General features: G+C 40.9%; 2 protein-coding genes across 2 annotated transcripts in view; one reads left to right on the top strand and one right to left on the bottom strand.

Moving 5' to 3' along the window:
* The window catches only part of LOC113015907 (disintegrin and metalloproteinase domain-containing protein 10), a 33,162-nt gene extending 28,055 nt beyond the window's left edge, over positions 1 to 5,107 (top strand). Inside the window, exons 13-15 of the mRNA XM_026158280.2 lie at positions 1,372 to 1,471; positions 1,841 to 2,061; positions 3,704 to 5,107. Of these exons, the coding sequence (XP_026014065.2) occupies positions 1,372 to 1,471; positions 1,841 to 2,061; positions 3,704 to 3,808 (426 nt within the window). The 3' untranslated portion in view covers positions 3,809 to 5,107. The remainder of the gene's footprint in view (positions 1 to 1,371; positions 1,472 to 1,840; positions 2,062 to 3,703) is intronic.
* lpl2a (lipoprotein lipase 2 a) lies at positions 4,754 to 10,366 on the bottom strand. Its single transcript, XM_026158281.2, has 10 exons — positions 10,128 to 10,366; positions 9,099 to 9,295; positions 8,652 to 8,831; positions 8,342 to 8,453; positions 8,014 to 8,247; positions 7,304 to 7,546; positions 6,943 to 7,063; positions 6,426 to 6,644; positions 6,066 to 6,173; positions 4,754 to 5,974 (listed from the first exon to the last, which is right to left on the bottom strand). Exons 1-10 carry the CDS (start codon positions 10,225 to 10,227, stop codon positions 5,953 to 5,955), a joined length of 1,536 nt encoding a protein of 511 aa, XP_026014066.2. The 5' UTR covers positions 10,228 to 10,366; the 3' UTR covers positions 4,754 to 5,952.
* Between the last annotated feature and the right edge of the window lie 3,518 nt (positions 10,367 to 13,884).

The following is a 13,884-nucleotide window of genomic DNA, read 5'->3' as shown; positions in this document are numbered from 1 at the left end:
ACATTTAAAACCCACTGTCTGTGCTTACTGGCAGGTATTACAGGTGTAAACAAAGGTGCCATTTTAACACAGCATTTCTGAAAAAAGAAGAGAAAAATCCTTTTTAACCAGCAGGATAACAACAGGATCTCCCTCCAAAATTAAACACAGACGTTACTCTGTCCTCTCAGCAGGAGAGCATTTATTCCAGCTGTGACTGTGGTTTTCTGGATATATTATTCTCCAGATGTTCTAACCTCATCTAACCTGGATGACCTGATCCGGGAACATAAAATATATAATCCCAAACGTAAAACATGATAAAAGGCTTTTAAGAAGATGTAAGTAATAGTGTAAACCAAGAAAGGTAAAACTTATCTTTAGTTAAAATTCTCAAATTCATCTCTTTTTTTTCACTGACACTGATATATTATTTCCAACGAAACACAAAAGAGAAAAAAAAACTTCAAACAAACATATTCGGTTCATCAAAACATGTCAAACATAAATTTACTTCAGGCTTAAAAAACAACAACAGTGAAACACATCTGTGATGCAGATCCCCACATTACAAAGTCTCAGAAAGTAAGAGGCAGTTTCTAAACTCTGTCGAACACTATATAAGTGTCTGTAAGTGTTATATATACTGAAAAAGTTAATGCAACACAAGCGCCCCAGTACCTCTTACCTGTCTGTTTCCCCAGTTTTCTTATGAGACATTAGCCAGGAGTGGTTATGAATGGCTAAATCTGATGTATTAACATGAAATGAAAAACACTCCCTAAACTAGCTCATGTCTTTTTGTGTGCGTACGTATTTGAGTATTTGAACTAGTGTTGTTTGAATTGAACCTGGTATACTTTTCTGTATTTTTTCTTGACTTCAGATCGTTCTTTAATGCCCTAGGCTCTGTATGACATCAAAGAGAGCACATATGTCTAATATGGTGCATAGGCACATGGCTTGGGCTGTGAGGAAAGAAGCCCCGCCCACCTTTAGTTCAAATCTCCTGTTTGTGGGAGGTAGCCAATGAGATATAAGAATGCTTAAATCGAGGGTCCAGTGTACGATAAATAAGGACCTTTATGAGCTCTGGTAGAGTCCTGTAATAAAAACATGGATCTGGAAACTAACATAATAGGTCCTCTTTAAAACATAAATATAGATATATAAATTTTAATTCAATGCTAATTCGCATGACTGACATAAACTGTAAGGTAGTGAAATAATCCAATTACCTACCAATCGAGTCAATATTTTGATCATCAACAATAGACGTACTGATATTGATGAACTTGAACTGGCTCTTATTTGTCTTAATTTCTTACATCATAGTTCTCCCAGCTTCTTCTGACTCTACATCCTAACTGTAGTATCTGTTTGTCTCTGAAGGTCTGCACTGGCTCGGTTTGTGTGAAGCACCACCTGGAGAAGTGCGACTGTCCCGGAGACTCCATGAGGGAGAAATGCCACATGTGCTGCCAGAAGCCCGGTAACCACGGGAACATGTGTCCTCTGCTACAGAGGAATGTGTTTACACGCTGTGTCTCAACAACTCAGGCTGTGTTAATTAGTGCTGAGGTTACATTTCTAAATGATTGTGTTCTTTTAGACCAATCTGTGTTCACAGATCGTAGTTATTAAAGGTCAACTGTTTCTCAAACTCCGGTTTCCATTTCATATTGTCAAGTTTTGAGTAAGTGGCATATCTCTTTATGATATACACACACAGGCTGGTATGCGGCTCAAAAAACTTGCTTTTGTAAAGTATAAACAGTATTTATACTCTCTCTCTCTCTCTATGTGTGTGTGTAATGTTTCTGTAACTTGATTTGATTTCCTTTGTTTGTATTTCTTGCAGATCAGCCTGAGACTTGTGCAAGCACCACATCGTCTGTTCTGTCCGATCACTTCCACAAAAAAGTGTTGCCCCTGGTGGGTGGTGCGCCGTGCTCTGGAAACCGTGGATACTGCGACAAATTTCACGTATGCCGCATCCTCGATGCAGACGGCCCCATCGCGAGACTGAAGAACTCCTTTCTTCATTTGGATGACTTCGACGACGTGGGAGAGTGGATGAAGGTGGAATCTACATTAGTGCGATAACATCAGAATAAGATAAATACATTGATTGTCAGGTTTCGCTGCATAGCAGGCACAGTTGGACCCGAGCGCAGGACCCAAAAAATGGCTTTATTTCTGAAGGTAATAGGGCAGAGTGGACACACCTGAGGAACACAGCTGAACAGAATCCGACTGACGAGACAGGGGAAGCAAAACTGAACATGATACATAGGAGACCTTAGACTATTAAAATAAAACAGGAAGAAACACTGAGACTAAGACATGAGGGATAGCTGGGTCTAAATAAATATAAATCTGCCTACACCTCAAAAATGTATTCGATCTACACATGGCTATAAAACATGCAGCTTGTCTACTAGAAGCTCCTCTACTCTACTTGTTGAAGTATACTTGCTCATCTGTATGAGTCTGTGAACTTTAGGTTAAAAGCTCTTAGGTATAAGAAAAGGTGCTTGTGAGAAAGATGGTTGTAGTAAGAAAGTACTTTTTGTGCTCAAATACAGAAGAAAAGTCCTCTTTCCTTCAGATTAGGTATGATCCAAAAAAGAGGTTTACGACTGACGGCCTGTAGATCCACGTGATGAGCCCATCCCATTATTTGGCTGATATGCATTTGGCAGCTGGAGAACATTTGTTTTCTCTATCGGGGCCATATGTTGTTCATATCTGGGTGTTCAGTGTTCAGTCTTAAAACAAAGTAGAGTCTTTTCTACAGTTTCTGGGTTGAAATGGTGTGGAAAGCACGTGCAGCTGGCCTTGAAGCATGTTTTCTTTCAGCCAGTGGATGCGTCAGAAGTGTTACTCAATCGGTAGAGTTACCCAAAAGATCAGCTACCATATGTGCTCCCTGTGTAACAAACAGGATGTTTAGCCATTGTGTTCATTTGAATAAAACAAGTAATTCAAAATAATATAGACCTTTTTTTTAATCCCTCTTGGTATCCTATTGGTCACTGGGAGAAACTGTGCATTTCCCAACCAGTAGGCGAGTAGTTGCAGGAGGTTGTTGGCTGTCACTGTGTGACATCAGTCACAAAAGTCACAACCAGTGGAATACTCCCTTTTCCCTAGCAACTAGTGGTTGCTAGGTAGTCATCAGCCAGTATATAGGTTATTGTGACTGGGACCTAACCAGTATGAAACCACAAAGCATTATAGACTGAAACTTTTGAAAGAAGAAACTGCACATGTAGTGTTTTTGTATCTGCTTCATAAACAAAAAGAGACACGATTGCAAAAGAAAAGGTAGATTAATACTCAGTGATAACATGGTAATAGCACAGTAATAACATTATAATGGCCTGTAATGATATTTAATTATAACATTATTACTAAATAATAGCTTTGTATCAGTGATGGGTTCTAGCTGAGTGATATTAGACTGATTTATGTAATGGGGGGGTAATAACTGAGGGAATAATATGAAAGTGAACAATAATGAACAATAAGGCAAAATCAGTGAGGTAATATTTTTGGTAAATAAAACCTTTGAACAATAAAATTATTGTTTCTGCTCAACATTTTAAATTAAAGATTAAATTAAAGATTTTTATTCTAGTGATCTTAATCTTAATCTTAAACCAAACGACACCAATGCTTCCAGCTTATTCGAAATCATGTTTCTGTTTATTCTCCTCAGGCTCACTGGTGGGCCATCCTGCTGGCTATCCTGACGCTGTCTGGAGTCATGGGCTGCACCGTCTGCCTCTGCAGCATTAAACTGGACACACGTAACTTGGAGTGACTTTTTATCCCTGAAGACTCTTGAATAAACGTCCTTTACCTGAGATCTTCAGGTGCCACGTCGAGGAGGATTCATCAGCTTTGTTCAACTGCCCAAAAACTCAGCCATGTTCACCGATGTCTTTGTGTAACTCTTCACATTTAGGAAAGACGCAAGAGTCTCCTGTGATGTATGTGTTGTGGAAAATGTTGCTTCTTCTGCTGCCAAATGTGGGTCAGTCAGCTGCCCCTCAGAAAGCTGAAGCTGCAATGTAAAGCCATCTGTCACTACAAAGCCTTAAATGCACGGAGCATGTTTAAGACACTAATTTCAGCTATGAGGAGCATCCAGCTTTCCATCTCAACCATAGCAACACCTGCAACTGAAGGGTCTGCGTGTACATAGAGTTTGACGGTACTTTCTTTCAGTAGATACTATTTTGCAAATCTTTGGGCAAATACTGTGTTTTACTCTGCTACATTTATCTTCAATCTTCTTAACAACCTACATAACAGTTTAGAATAAGACATAAAACAAACTTATCTACGAGGTCAAACCAGCAAGTTCCAACCTTTGTGGTCCTGTAAGGAACCAAAGTGTGGTTAAACTAAAGCTGACGCTGCAGTTTACGGTGTCCTTACTCAGCATATCTTTGGGGTCACCTTGACACATGTAGCCAAACACGTGTCACAACACCACAATTACAAGGACTTGCAGAAACAACACCGCTCGCTGGGCTGAATCCAGGACTGCTTGCACTTTTATATCAGAAACAGTTGTGAGTGTTTAAATTGTTAAAACTGTTTAGATCAAACACACTTTGATAATATTTTTTAACGGAACAAACAGCCTTGAGATGGTAAATAGGACTGATAATTATATTTTTTTTTTATACTGAGCGAGCAAGGAAGAAAAGTTGAGCATTTCTCTCGACCTTTAAAAAAAATGCAAGCTCAAGATGACCTCTCAGGCGACACGCTGGTTTTATTAAAGAATTTATACAATACAGAGACGTATTTACAGCTATGTACAGTGATTACATGAACACACTTTTTATAGATCAAATTCACAGAGAGGTGAAAATATATAACTAGCAGCGCTCCATATAAGAGACTCCAGTATCTATATTATAGTATTTACATTTATTGTACAGGTGAGTTGTTTTCTCTTTCCCTGTTTTAAGTGCAAAATACCTTTTTATAAAAGTCACAATTATTACAGTACAATACCTCTGAAGAACTGAGGTTCAAGTATTGCTTACTAACTGGAAATGCATAATTGAATGAGCATGAGCCAAAAAATAAAATCTTATCCACAGCAGACATTGCACTTTACAAAGACCACACATCACAAACATTAATAGAAGCTTTGCTTTCGAGCTCACACCGAATATTACATACTCGTTAAAAGAAGGAAGCCATTTTTAGAAGAGTATCCAGCACTTCTTTGAGGTGACAGCTTCAAAGTAACGTCTTCTTGCAGGAGTGAAGCAGTAAAACATGCAAAAGCATTTAAAATAACACCTTTTTCAGCTTTGAGTACTTCAGTATAAGTTCATACAGTAAGAACAACGGACGCCGAGTTGGAAGGCAACAATAAAAAGCCGAAAAGCTTCTGCTGCTTGTTTACAGTAAGGCACACTGATACAGGTCCCACAGTCACATACAGCGCTGAGAGTCACAGTGGTGAATGCTCGGTGACTCAGGTAACTTAGTACTTACTTAGGTAACACAAAAAGGTAACTAAACTGTAACCTACTGCTTAAAACACACAAAAAAATACACCTTTAATATTATTTTTCCTCATTTTCAGAGGTGTCACTCTATTATATTTCACAGTGGTTCCTTTATATGAAATATTATTATTGTACTACACATCAGGGCATTAGTACCTCTACAACCAAACTTTGTTGATCTGGCCTGTAAGATTTACTAGTAGTACAACAATCAAGCAAAAGTCATTAAATTACTTTTTTTTTTTTTTTTTACAAAGTATGACATAGTATTCACATACATATTGTTTTAAACATTATACCTATTTGGATATATACAAGGTGATAAAGGCTTTCAGATATTTACTGGTGTATAAAAGTTACTAGTGTATAAATTATCTGCTAAGTGCTGAAATGGACAAAGGGGATGGTGGAGAGCGTCTTGTCTTCACGATCAGTGGTTCTCCAGAGTTACTCTACAGACAGAAGCAGCAAATGTATTGTTATTTATCAGCGTTAGCAGTAATGCAATGGTAAAGAGTAGGGTTAACACAGAGGCAAGCTCACCTTCTTAGAGTTCGCTTTCTGTTCGTCCTCCACGGATCCTTACATTTAACAAACGTGAGCTCCTGTGTCAGCATATGAGCGTCAGGATCTTTTATGCAGAACACCATCCTGTGGGAGAAATTCATGAAATACTGCTTAACTGTGCGTGTTCAAGTAGCTCCCTGAGATTCTGCTTAAGCCTGTGCTTTAAGCTTGATATATTTTAGCCATAAATCCCAGTAATAGACACATTTCTATGAGGTCCATCATGGAAACTCCAACACTGGCATTTCAGGAAAACTCAAGGGAAGCCTCGAGTTTTTTGTCTTCTGGCAGACAGACATTATTTGGTAACTACACCTTTAATGTTCTGCAACTCACTTTTGTTGCGTCTCGCCCGCTCTAATGCGGATTTTGTGAACCGCCACGTTAGCGCCATCTGAGCTGCCAGACCACCAAGAGGAAACCATCTTCAGCATGCTTGACGCAGACCAGCCGTTTGTCTCCTCCCATTTAAACTTCAGCATCAGCAGGTCACCGATGTCTTTCTCCGTCACCAGCAGGAACGAATGTGTCTTATTTGTGACAATTTTCTCCTTTCTGCCAGACACAGGCGGAAAGAAATGTTGATCTCCACGCATACACATAGCCAGCATGTTTTATTTAACTGAGGCTTGTAAAGTATGTGCCATAAAAGATGATAAAATGGCGATGAAAGCACGCTGTAAAGGCCCAGCAGTGAAATGTGTTTGTGTGTGGTTGCCTCTTTCTGTTTATGGTTTCTGTCTCGTGCTGTTTTCTTTGATTACTGTGCAAGTGTTAAAAACAACTCGTAACTTGAAAAATGCAAGTCACTGTGCAGTAATTCTTCTTCATAAGGGTTCAAACCCTCACTCACAGTTTAAGCTGCAGGTTTTCAGCTTCTCCTCTGGTTCCATACAGCGAGACAGTAAGCGAGGGCTCCATAGCTGAGCTATTCACCTTACTGGAGAAGTGGATCTTCAGCTGATAGTGGTAAACTGCAAAACAAAGCAACAATTTGCACCATTTAAGGACCTGAAAGCATGCGTGTAAATTAACGTAATAAAACTGCTCCAGATTTAATGGGTTTAAGTTTCAGCCGAAGCAACTAGAATCTCAAAAGTCAACAATCCCAGAAAGTATGAGATGTTTTTTAGATTATTCTTTGCTTTTTGTTTCTGCAAATATATCAGCTTTCATGTGATAACAGCGATGATATTAAAGAGCATGCCGCTGACCTCTGAAAGGCATGGAGGATCGTGTCTTGGTGTACATCTGAACGCTGCGAGGCTTGCGGACCTTGTTGATGTCGTAGCCCACCGTGTTGCAGCGGCTTTTCCGGCAGCTCAGGCACATCCCGCGGTCGAACATGTCGTTGCTGCCACATCTGTACGCCATGGCCGCTTCCTGCTCGTTCAGCAGGGAGTCGATGAAGAGGTGAACCGAACGCTCGTGTTCACACTTGACGGCGTCCGACACAGCTGAGGAGGAAAGAAATGGATGCAATTTATTATCTGCTCTAATTCTCTACATTGCATACACATTACTTTTCCATTCAGTAGCTGACCGTGCTCCGGGTAAATTTACTTATTTTTAATCTGACCTTTCCTCAGCCATGTTTGGGACCCTCTGTTTATTTTCACACTGGTGTGAATGACGTCATTGTGCAGCTGTCATTAACAATGTCCACTGCTAAGATATTAATGACAGCAGCAAGCAGTTACAAGCTTCTAAGCGGCACACTCTGTGTATAGGCACTTATGTGTTTCTAAAAAATGTGCTTAATTTTGTTTTATTGTGGCTGAACCTCTGATCTGATTGCTTCATAATAAAGTTCATTAACGCTTTAACTAACTTTACCTGTTTCTTACTCTCTTCGTAAAAGAATACAACAATCACTGTGCAGATACAGTAAAATCAGGGCTGCAGTCATTTTAGTTATTTTTACCAAATATTCCAAAGTTGGCGATCTTCTCCAGCGCTCCCCTGAGGTTGCAGCCCGGCTGGTAGCTGCCTCCGTTGGGGTAAATGTCCACGTGGCCGACGGGCTGCTGGATTCCGATGCTGAGACCCAAAGAGCCGCGTGTGAAGGTGTGAAGGACATCCACGAAGTGAGCATCATCTGGGGAGAGGCGCCTGTGGGCGTGTTCGCCCTCGAAGTCGGGACCAGCGGGATCCAAACCTTCAGACAGAGACGAGGAGGACCAACATTACACGACTTTATTGTTGTGGTAATAGCTTTAAAACAAACATCTGAAATCTTCTGTCTTGTTTACCGGTGATTCTTCCGACTTTATTGGTTGCATGGCTGCCAGCAAATCCGGCCACGTGGGCCCCGAGGCTGTAGCCAATCAGGTGAATGTTCTCAAGAGGCATGTTGGTGGTCTCCTTGAAAATCAAAAGTAATTAAGTTAAGGAGAGTGTAAGAAATACTCCACATTACCTTTGGGTTTAATTTCATTCGCTTTTTCTTTGTTACTCATATAAACACATCGTTTAAATACTTGAGGTTAAATAACACTAACTCATCGATATTTTAATGAAAGGGCATTTAATGAGACCTGTGAAATCAAGAGCTTAACTAACCTCGATCCAATCGATGAACTGAGCGATCTCCTGCCCCACTGCTTTGGTTTTCTGAGCTGCGACCACATAGTGATTCTGAGCCGAGTTGAGCCAGTCCACCACGATGACGTTGGCCGTCTGCTCTCTCTCATACAGTGCCGATACCAGTTTAGGGATCCAGCTTTCAAACATACCGCTCAGCTGTTGAAAAGACAAACAAACATCAATCCTGACAAGTGAAACTAGTGTACGCGTGTAATTTAAGCCACCTCCAGATCAACATGTCAGGGAATACTTTGGCTGGATGTCAGTTAATATGATTGTTATTTTAGTGAGATGCTACCTCACCAGAATTTGGTGAAAGGTATTCCCGGTCTTTTATTCTCCTTTCGATTCAAAAGAAAACAAAGCTCTGGATATTTTGGAAAATAGGGGCAGGTTAAAACAAGCTGAAGCATCTCTGCTTACCGTCCAGCCATGGATTATGAGAAAGGTTTTGGAAGTGCTGTTGAAGGTGCAGGTTGCCAGGGAGTCGGGTTTTCCTGGAATGATGTAGCAGAGGTCATCATCGGGATGGGATGGCTTGCGCAGCGAGAATTTGGCAACAGTGGCATTGCTCTCAGCCTTGTGGTCAAAAAAGCCTTTCACAGGATCGAGGAAGTTACCTGACAGAGAAGATTATCCAGTTAGCTGGATGGTTTAAGAGAACTTTATACTCTTAAAAAAATAAAGAAGGGGAAACAAATCCTCTGGCTTCCTGGTGTTTTGATCAGATATACAAATCTTATCTAATAGTCTGGCTGGAAAGTCTGAGAAGTCTGACCAGCTAGCTGAGTTGCTGGTGGCAATAAGGTCCGCCCCCAGGGCCCCTCAGAAAATGAGCTTCCACCTTAGAGGAGATCAAAGCTCAGGGGTTTAAGGAGTTCACTTGGTCAGGACTGAGCTCCACAGAGGCTCATAAGGGTTTCTCAGCTTTGTTCCTGCCACCTCACCGAATATAATCTGCCCAAGTTTCTGTGGTCCTGCTGGCACAGTCAGCTGACTGGGCCTTGTACTGATTTTCAAAGTGTGGGGAGGCGGAGACCAGACCCTTGCAAACAATTACCAAAATAAAGGCTCCAATAGTTTGAGGATCATATTGTGAAAATAAATAGACATGATGACACCCGGATAAATCAGTTTGTTGGGATAATTTGACAGTCTGACACATTTCAGTTTATTTCTCTAATTTCCAGCGTTAGCTTCAATTTCAGAGCGTCTCTTCCAGGGAATAGTAAGTGAGGAGAGTATCAGAGATGAGTTTAGTCATAGACACGTGACCTAAAGTATGTCCTATAGCGCGTTGATATCACTGGCAAGGTAGAAACTACTGTACACACACACAAGCACTGCGCTTGGTTTTCACCAAGTTACAGTTACACGGGAATTTTCACCTCACGTACCTGCAGAACTACAAACATACAGACCTAAATGTGGATGAAGTAACTGACAACTCACCAAAAATAGAATCGGCGAGCTCTTCCTCCAAGGACGTCACATTTTGCACAGCTGCATTCAACACCACGAAGCACAGAAACCGCACTTTCCACGCTCTCATTTCTTTTGCACTTTATTCCTTTTGGAGAAAATATCTTTAAGGACGAAATCAGTCAATGAAACGCCGCAGCCCGGGAGTGTACGCAGTCCTGTAGTAAGGAATAAGCCCGCGCGTCCTGTTGCGCGCAGTGCGCTGATATCTGAACCACCTTGAACTGTCTGCGTCTTAAATAGCGCTTCTGAAGTTCTGACAAGCCATTGGCTGCTGGCCTCGGGCGGGGAATGGAAAGTAAATGTGTAAACTAAACCATTAAGCCTGCTTTACGAGGAGCGATAGCAACAGTGTTTGGCAGTGTAGCGACTCATTGAACCCCGAGAAAGCGCTATTTATTTTTTAAATGCATTCAGTGTATGTTTCTACCACACGACCACGGCCAGATCAGCAGGAGACACTGATTAGCATAAACGTTTGCATTGTTGCAGTGCTTCCTGTGTGATTAACTAAATCTGTAAAGAAATGCACTTTCATATTTAAATAGTGTAACTAGGCTGAATTGTATACATACATGGCTTTAAACCGATTTTTATAAGTCAAAGGTTCCACATCATTCAGATCATTCATCGTCATGTTTGCAGGGCTCCACTACTCAGAAACAGTTCTTATTCAATATTATATTATTTTTTTAAACTGGAAAGATAAGACTGAAACCTAACTGAGCAATCAGTGAGGTTCTTGCAGTAAAGTTAGCCGCCATTGCTTTAAAACTCTGACCTTTGACCTATTACATGTGATAGGTCAATACCTAACCTATTTACTTACCAAATAGGCTAGGTATTGCTGATACAAGTTTAAGATTATGGACACATATTCATGCAAGAGTAGCTGGCTTTACAGCTGCTGAGTTGTTGCCCAAAACGTCAGGACAAGACACTAAGAAAAACTGGGAAGGAGGCCGATGAAGTGATGGTTGAAGAGTCAGAAGCTTGTTAAAGTCAACTGCACCATTTGCAAGATATAAAAAAATTACTGGTGCAGTGACTGATATATACTATGTATGTTTGTCATGGTCGGACGGTCCTTCCCGGAGCGACCTGTCTGTGTGTGTATGTGTGTGCTTCTCTCTCTCTCCTCCTCCACCCAGTGGCTGACACACCTGCACCTAATTTGCCATCCAGCTGTCACTGATCATCCTCGTTGTGGACTGAGGTACTTAACTATGTGTCCGGATGGCAGTCGACGCTGGATTGTACTGGAGGCTCGGAGGAAGTGATACGGAGCAGAAGGTTGGAGAGAAGGAGTCCGCTGGATTAAGCCCTCGGAGGAGAAACACACTCAGATAATCACTTGGGAGACTCACCTGCACACCACTGGGAATTTGGAGATGATCACCGTTGGATTTTTGTACTTCGCTTTGTGACTGTTTTTGAGCACTGTAAATAAACGCACTGTTTGCTTCGCATCCAGAGCTCCGCGACTGAGTCTGTATTTCCCCCATTACCCGTGACAATGTTAGAGTGTGTAATAAATACAGTACATACCAAATTAATATAAGTTCGGATCTTTTTTTAAGTCCATTTTAATATAATTTTCTAAATAAATCCAAGTTCTTGATTCTGACTGCTAAACTGCTGCTACTTCACACTTTATTCACAAATCACTTGTGATCTGACTCAGACATGAGCACATATAAAATGATCATTCGTGAAATGGGACTCCCTGAAAGCTATTCAGATCACAAAAGACATATATAATTACCAACATACAGTACTTTACTAACCTATTATTGAAAATACCTTCTACACAGTGGCACATAAAAATAGCATTATGAATTTATTAAAGTATGGACTTAAAATGTGAAGCGCTTGCAGATTTTGAAAAATCCTCACCATACAGTATTTAGAATCAAATATATTTTAGCAGCAGCTGTTGTGTTAAACTCTTTCAAAACAGAGAATAATTTTAACATTTTTGTTGTGATTTTTATTCCAGATCTGTGGAACTCTCCAGGTCACATTAAAACATGCATATTTAAATGGCCTGTATTTGTATAGCGCTTTACTAGTCCCTAAGGACCCCAAAGCGCTTTACACATCCAGTCATCCACCCATTCACGCACTGGTGATGGCAAGCTATGTTGTATAGCCACAGCCACCCTGGGGCGCACTGACAGAGGCGAGGCTGCCGGACACTGGCGCCACCGGGCCCTCTGACCACCACCAGTAGCCAACGGGTGAAGCGTCTTGCCCAAGGACACAACGACTGAGACTGTCCGAGCCGGGGCTCGAACCGGCAATCTTCCGATTACAAGACGAACTGCCAACTCTTGAGCCACGATCGCCCCATTTACATTAAAACTGCAAAAAAAAAACTTATATTCAGTTCATTTAAGATGAATATAGCCATAAAAATGAGCGTTTGATGGAGCATCTAACTTGGACCATGAGTAAAACCCTGCAAAATCAATAATAATACCCACTTTTAGCCTCACCTGGACTGGACACCAACAGTACAGTCTTGAGATTCCTGCCCAAGGGCTTCAACTCCCAGCGCACCTTGAGTCAGGTGATCTCAAGGTCTCAGAGTGGTTTCATCCAAAGCTTGTAGTGCTAATGACACACGCCTTTTTTCACACCTGGGCTCATGTGATGATGCATATGATTAATAGTGGGTCAAGGACAACCACCTAAGGAACAAACCCCAACTAGGGTTTAAAAACCTGGGACTCTCCACCCTTTGGTTTTATGAAGAAGCATTTTCAATGAGAGGTAAATGTCTCCAAAACACTTAAAAGACAACTGTGACCTGGATGACCGAGAACCTACACAGAAATATTTTACATAACATCTTCATTTTTGCTCTGTTACATGAGGTGCAGGCCATACTGTGTAATAAAAGCTCCACTCCTCTTCTTCCTTTTGCACACACTCTCCAGATGTTGGTATTGCAACAAAACAGCTGGCTTCATTACTTTTTATTCTTCTTTGAATATGATTGGATTTTCCTTGAAAAACAGTGACTGCATTTGTTTTTCCACTCCTGCCTCTGCAGCCTTTTCAGGGGAAGCACTCGTCCCCTGGTGACTAAAGGGCAGTGAAGAACATGCCGGACCACAGCCAAGATTTGTTGGTTCCAGCTGAGATGAAAAATGGGCAAACAGTAATTCCTCCTTAAAGTTTGGAGACAACAGAATGTCTTTAATTTTATGTACTTCCAAGATTATTTCCCAAGCTGATTTCTAGGAATGGCACATGTTGCATATGAGAAAATCACACAAAAAAAGACGAACAGAGTAAAACTTTGTGTTTTTTAGGCTTATAAAAGACAGCAACAGCTTTAAACCAAGCAAAAATATGAATAGTTAATTTGTTACCATTTATACATGCAGCGTTTTTCCTGAGCACTAGTTTCAGATTGGAGAGGGCAGCAGGAAAAATGTAAAAGTCATCTTTGTGGCTTCAACAACACTTGTTCACCAGCAACAGAAAGTCATGAGGGAAAGTTTCCACAGTGACCACAAGGACAAAAATGCTTTCCTGTACCTTGACCTTACACTTACTCACACCAAGTTCTGTTACAACTCTTTAACCTTCTTTGTGTCCCAGAAAAGTAAATGAGCAATGATGTTAGTGATACTTTATGAATAATGGGAAACGGACTCTAAGAAACTCTTTGGCTGAAGGTTAGAAATCCTGTTATTCCCCAGTGACACTGCCAAAA

Source organism: Astatotilapia calliptera, chromosome 23 (assembly GCF_964374335.1).
Source record: "Astatotilapia calliptera chromosome 23, fAstCal68.1, whole genome shotgun sequence".
Taxonomy (NCBI): Eukaryota; Metazoa; Chordata; class Actinopteri; order Cichliformes; family Cichlidae; genus Astatotilapia; species Astatotilapia calliptera.
The sequence above is the reverse complement of the archived record's forward strand: the minus strand, read 5'-3'. Positions and strand labels throughout refer to the sequence as shown.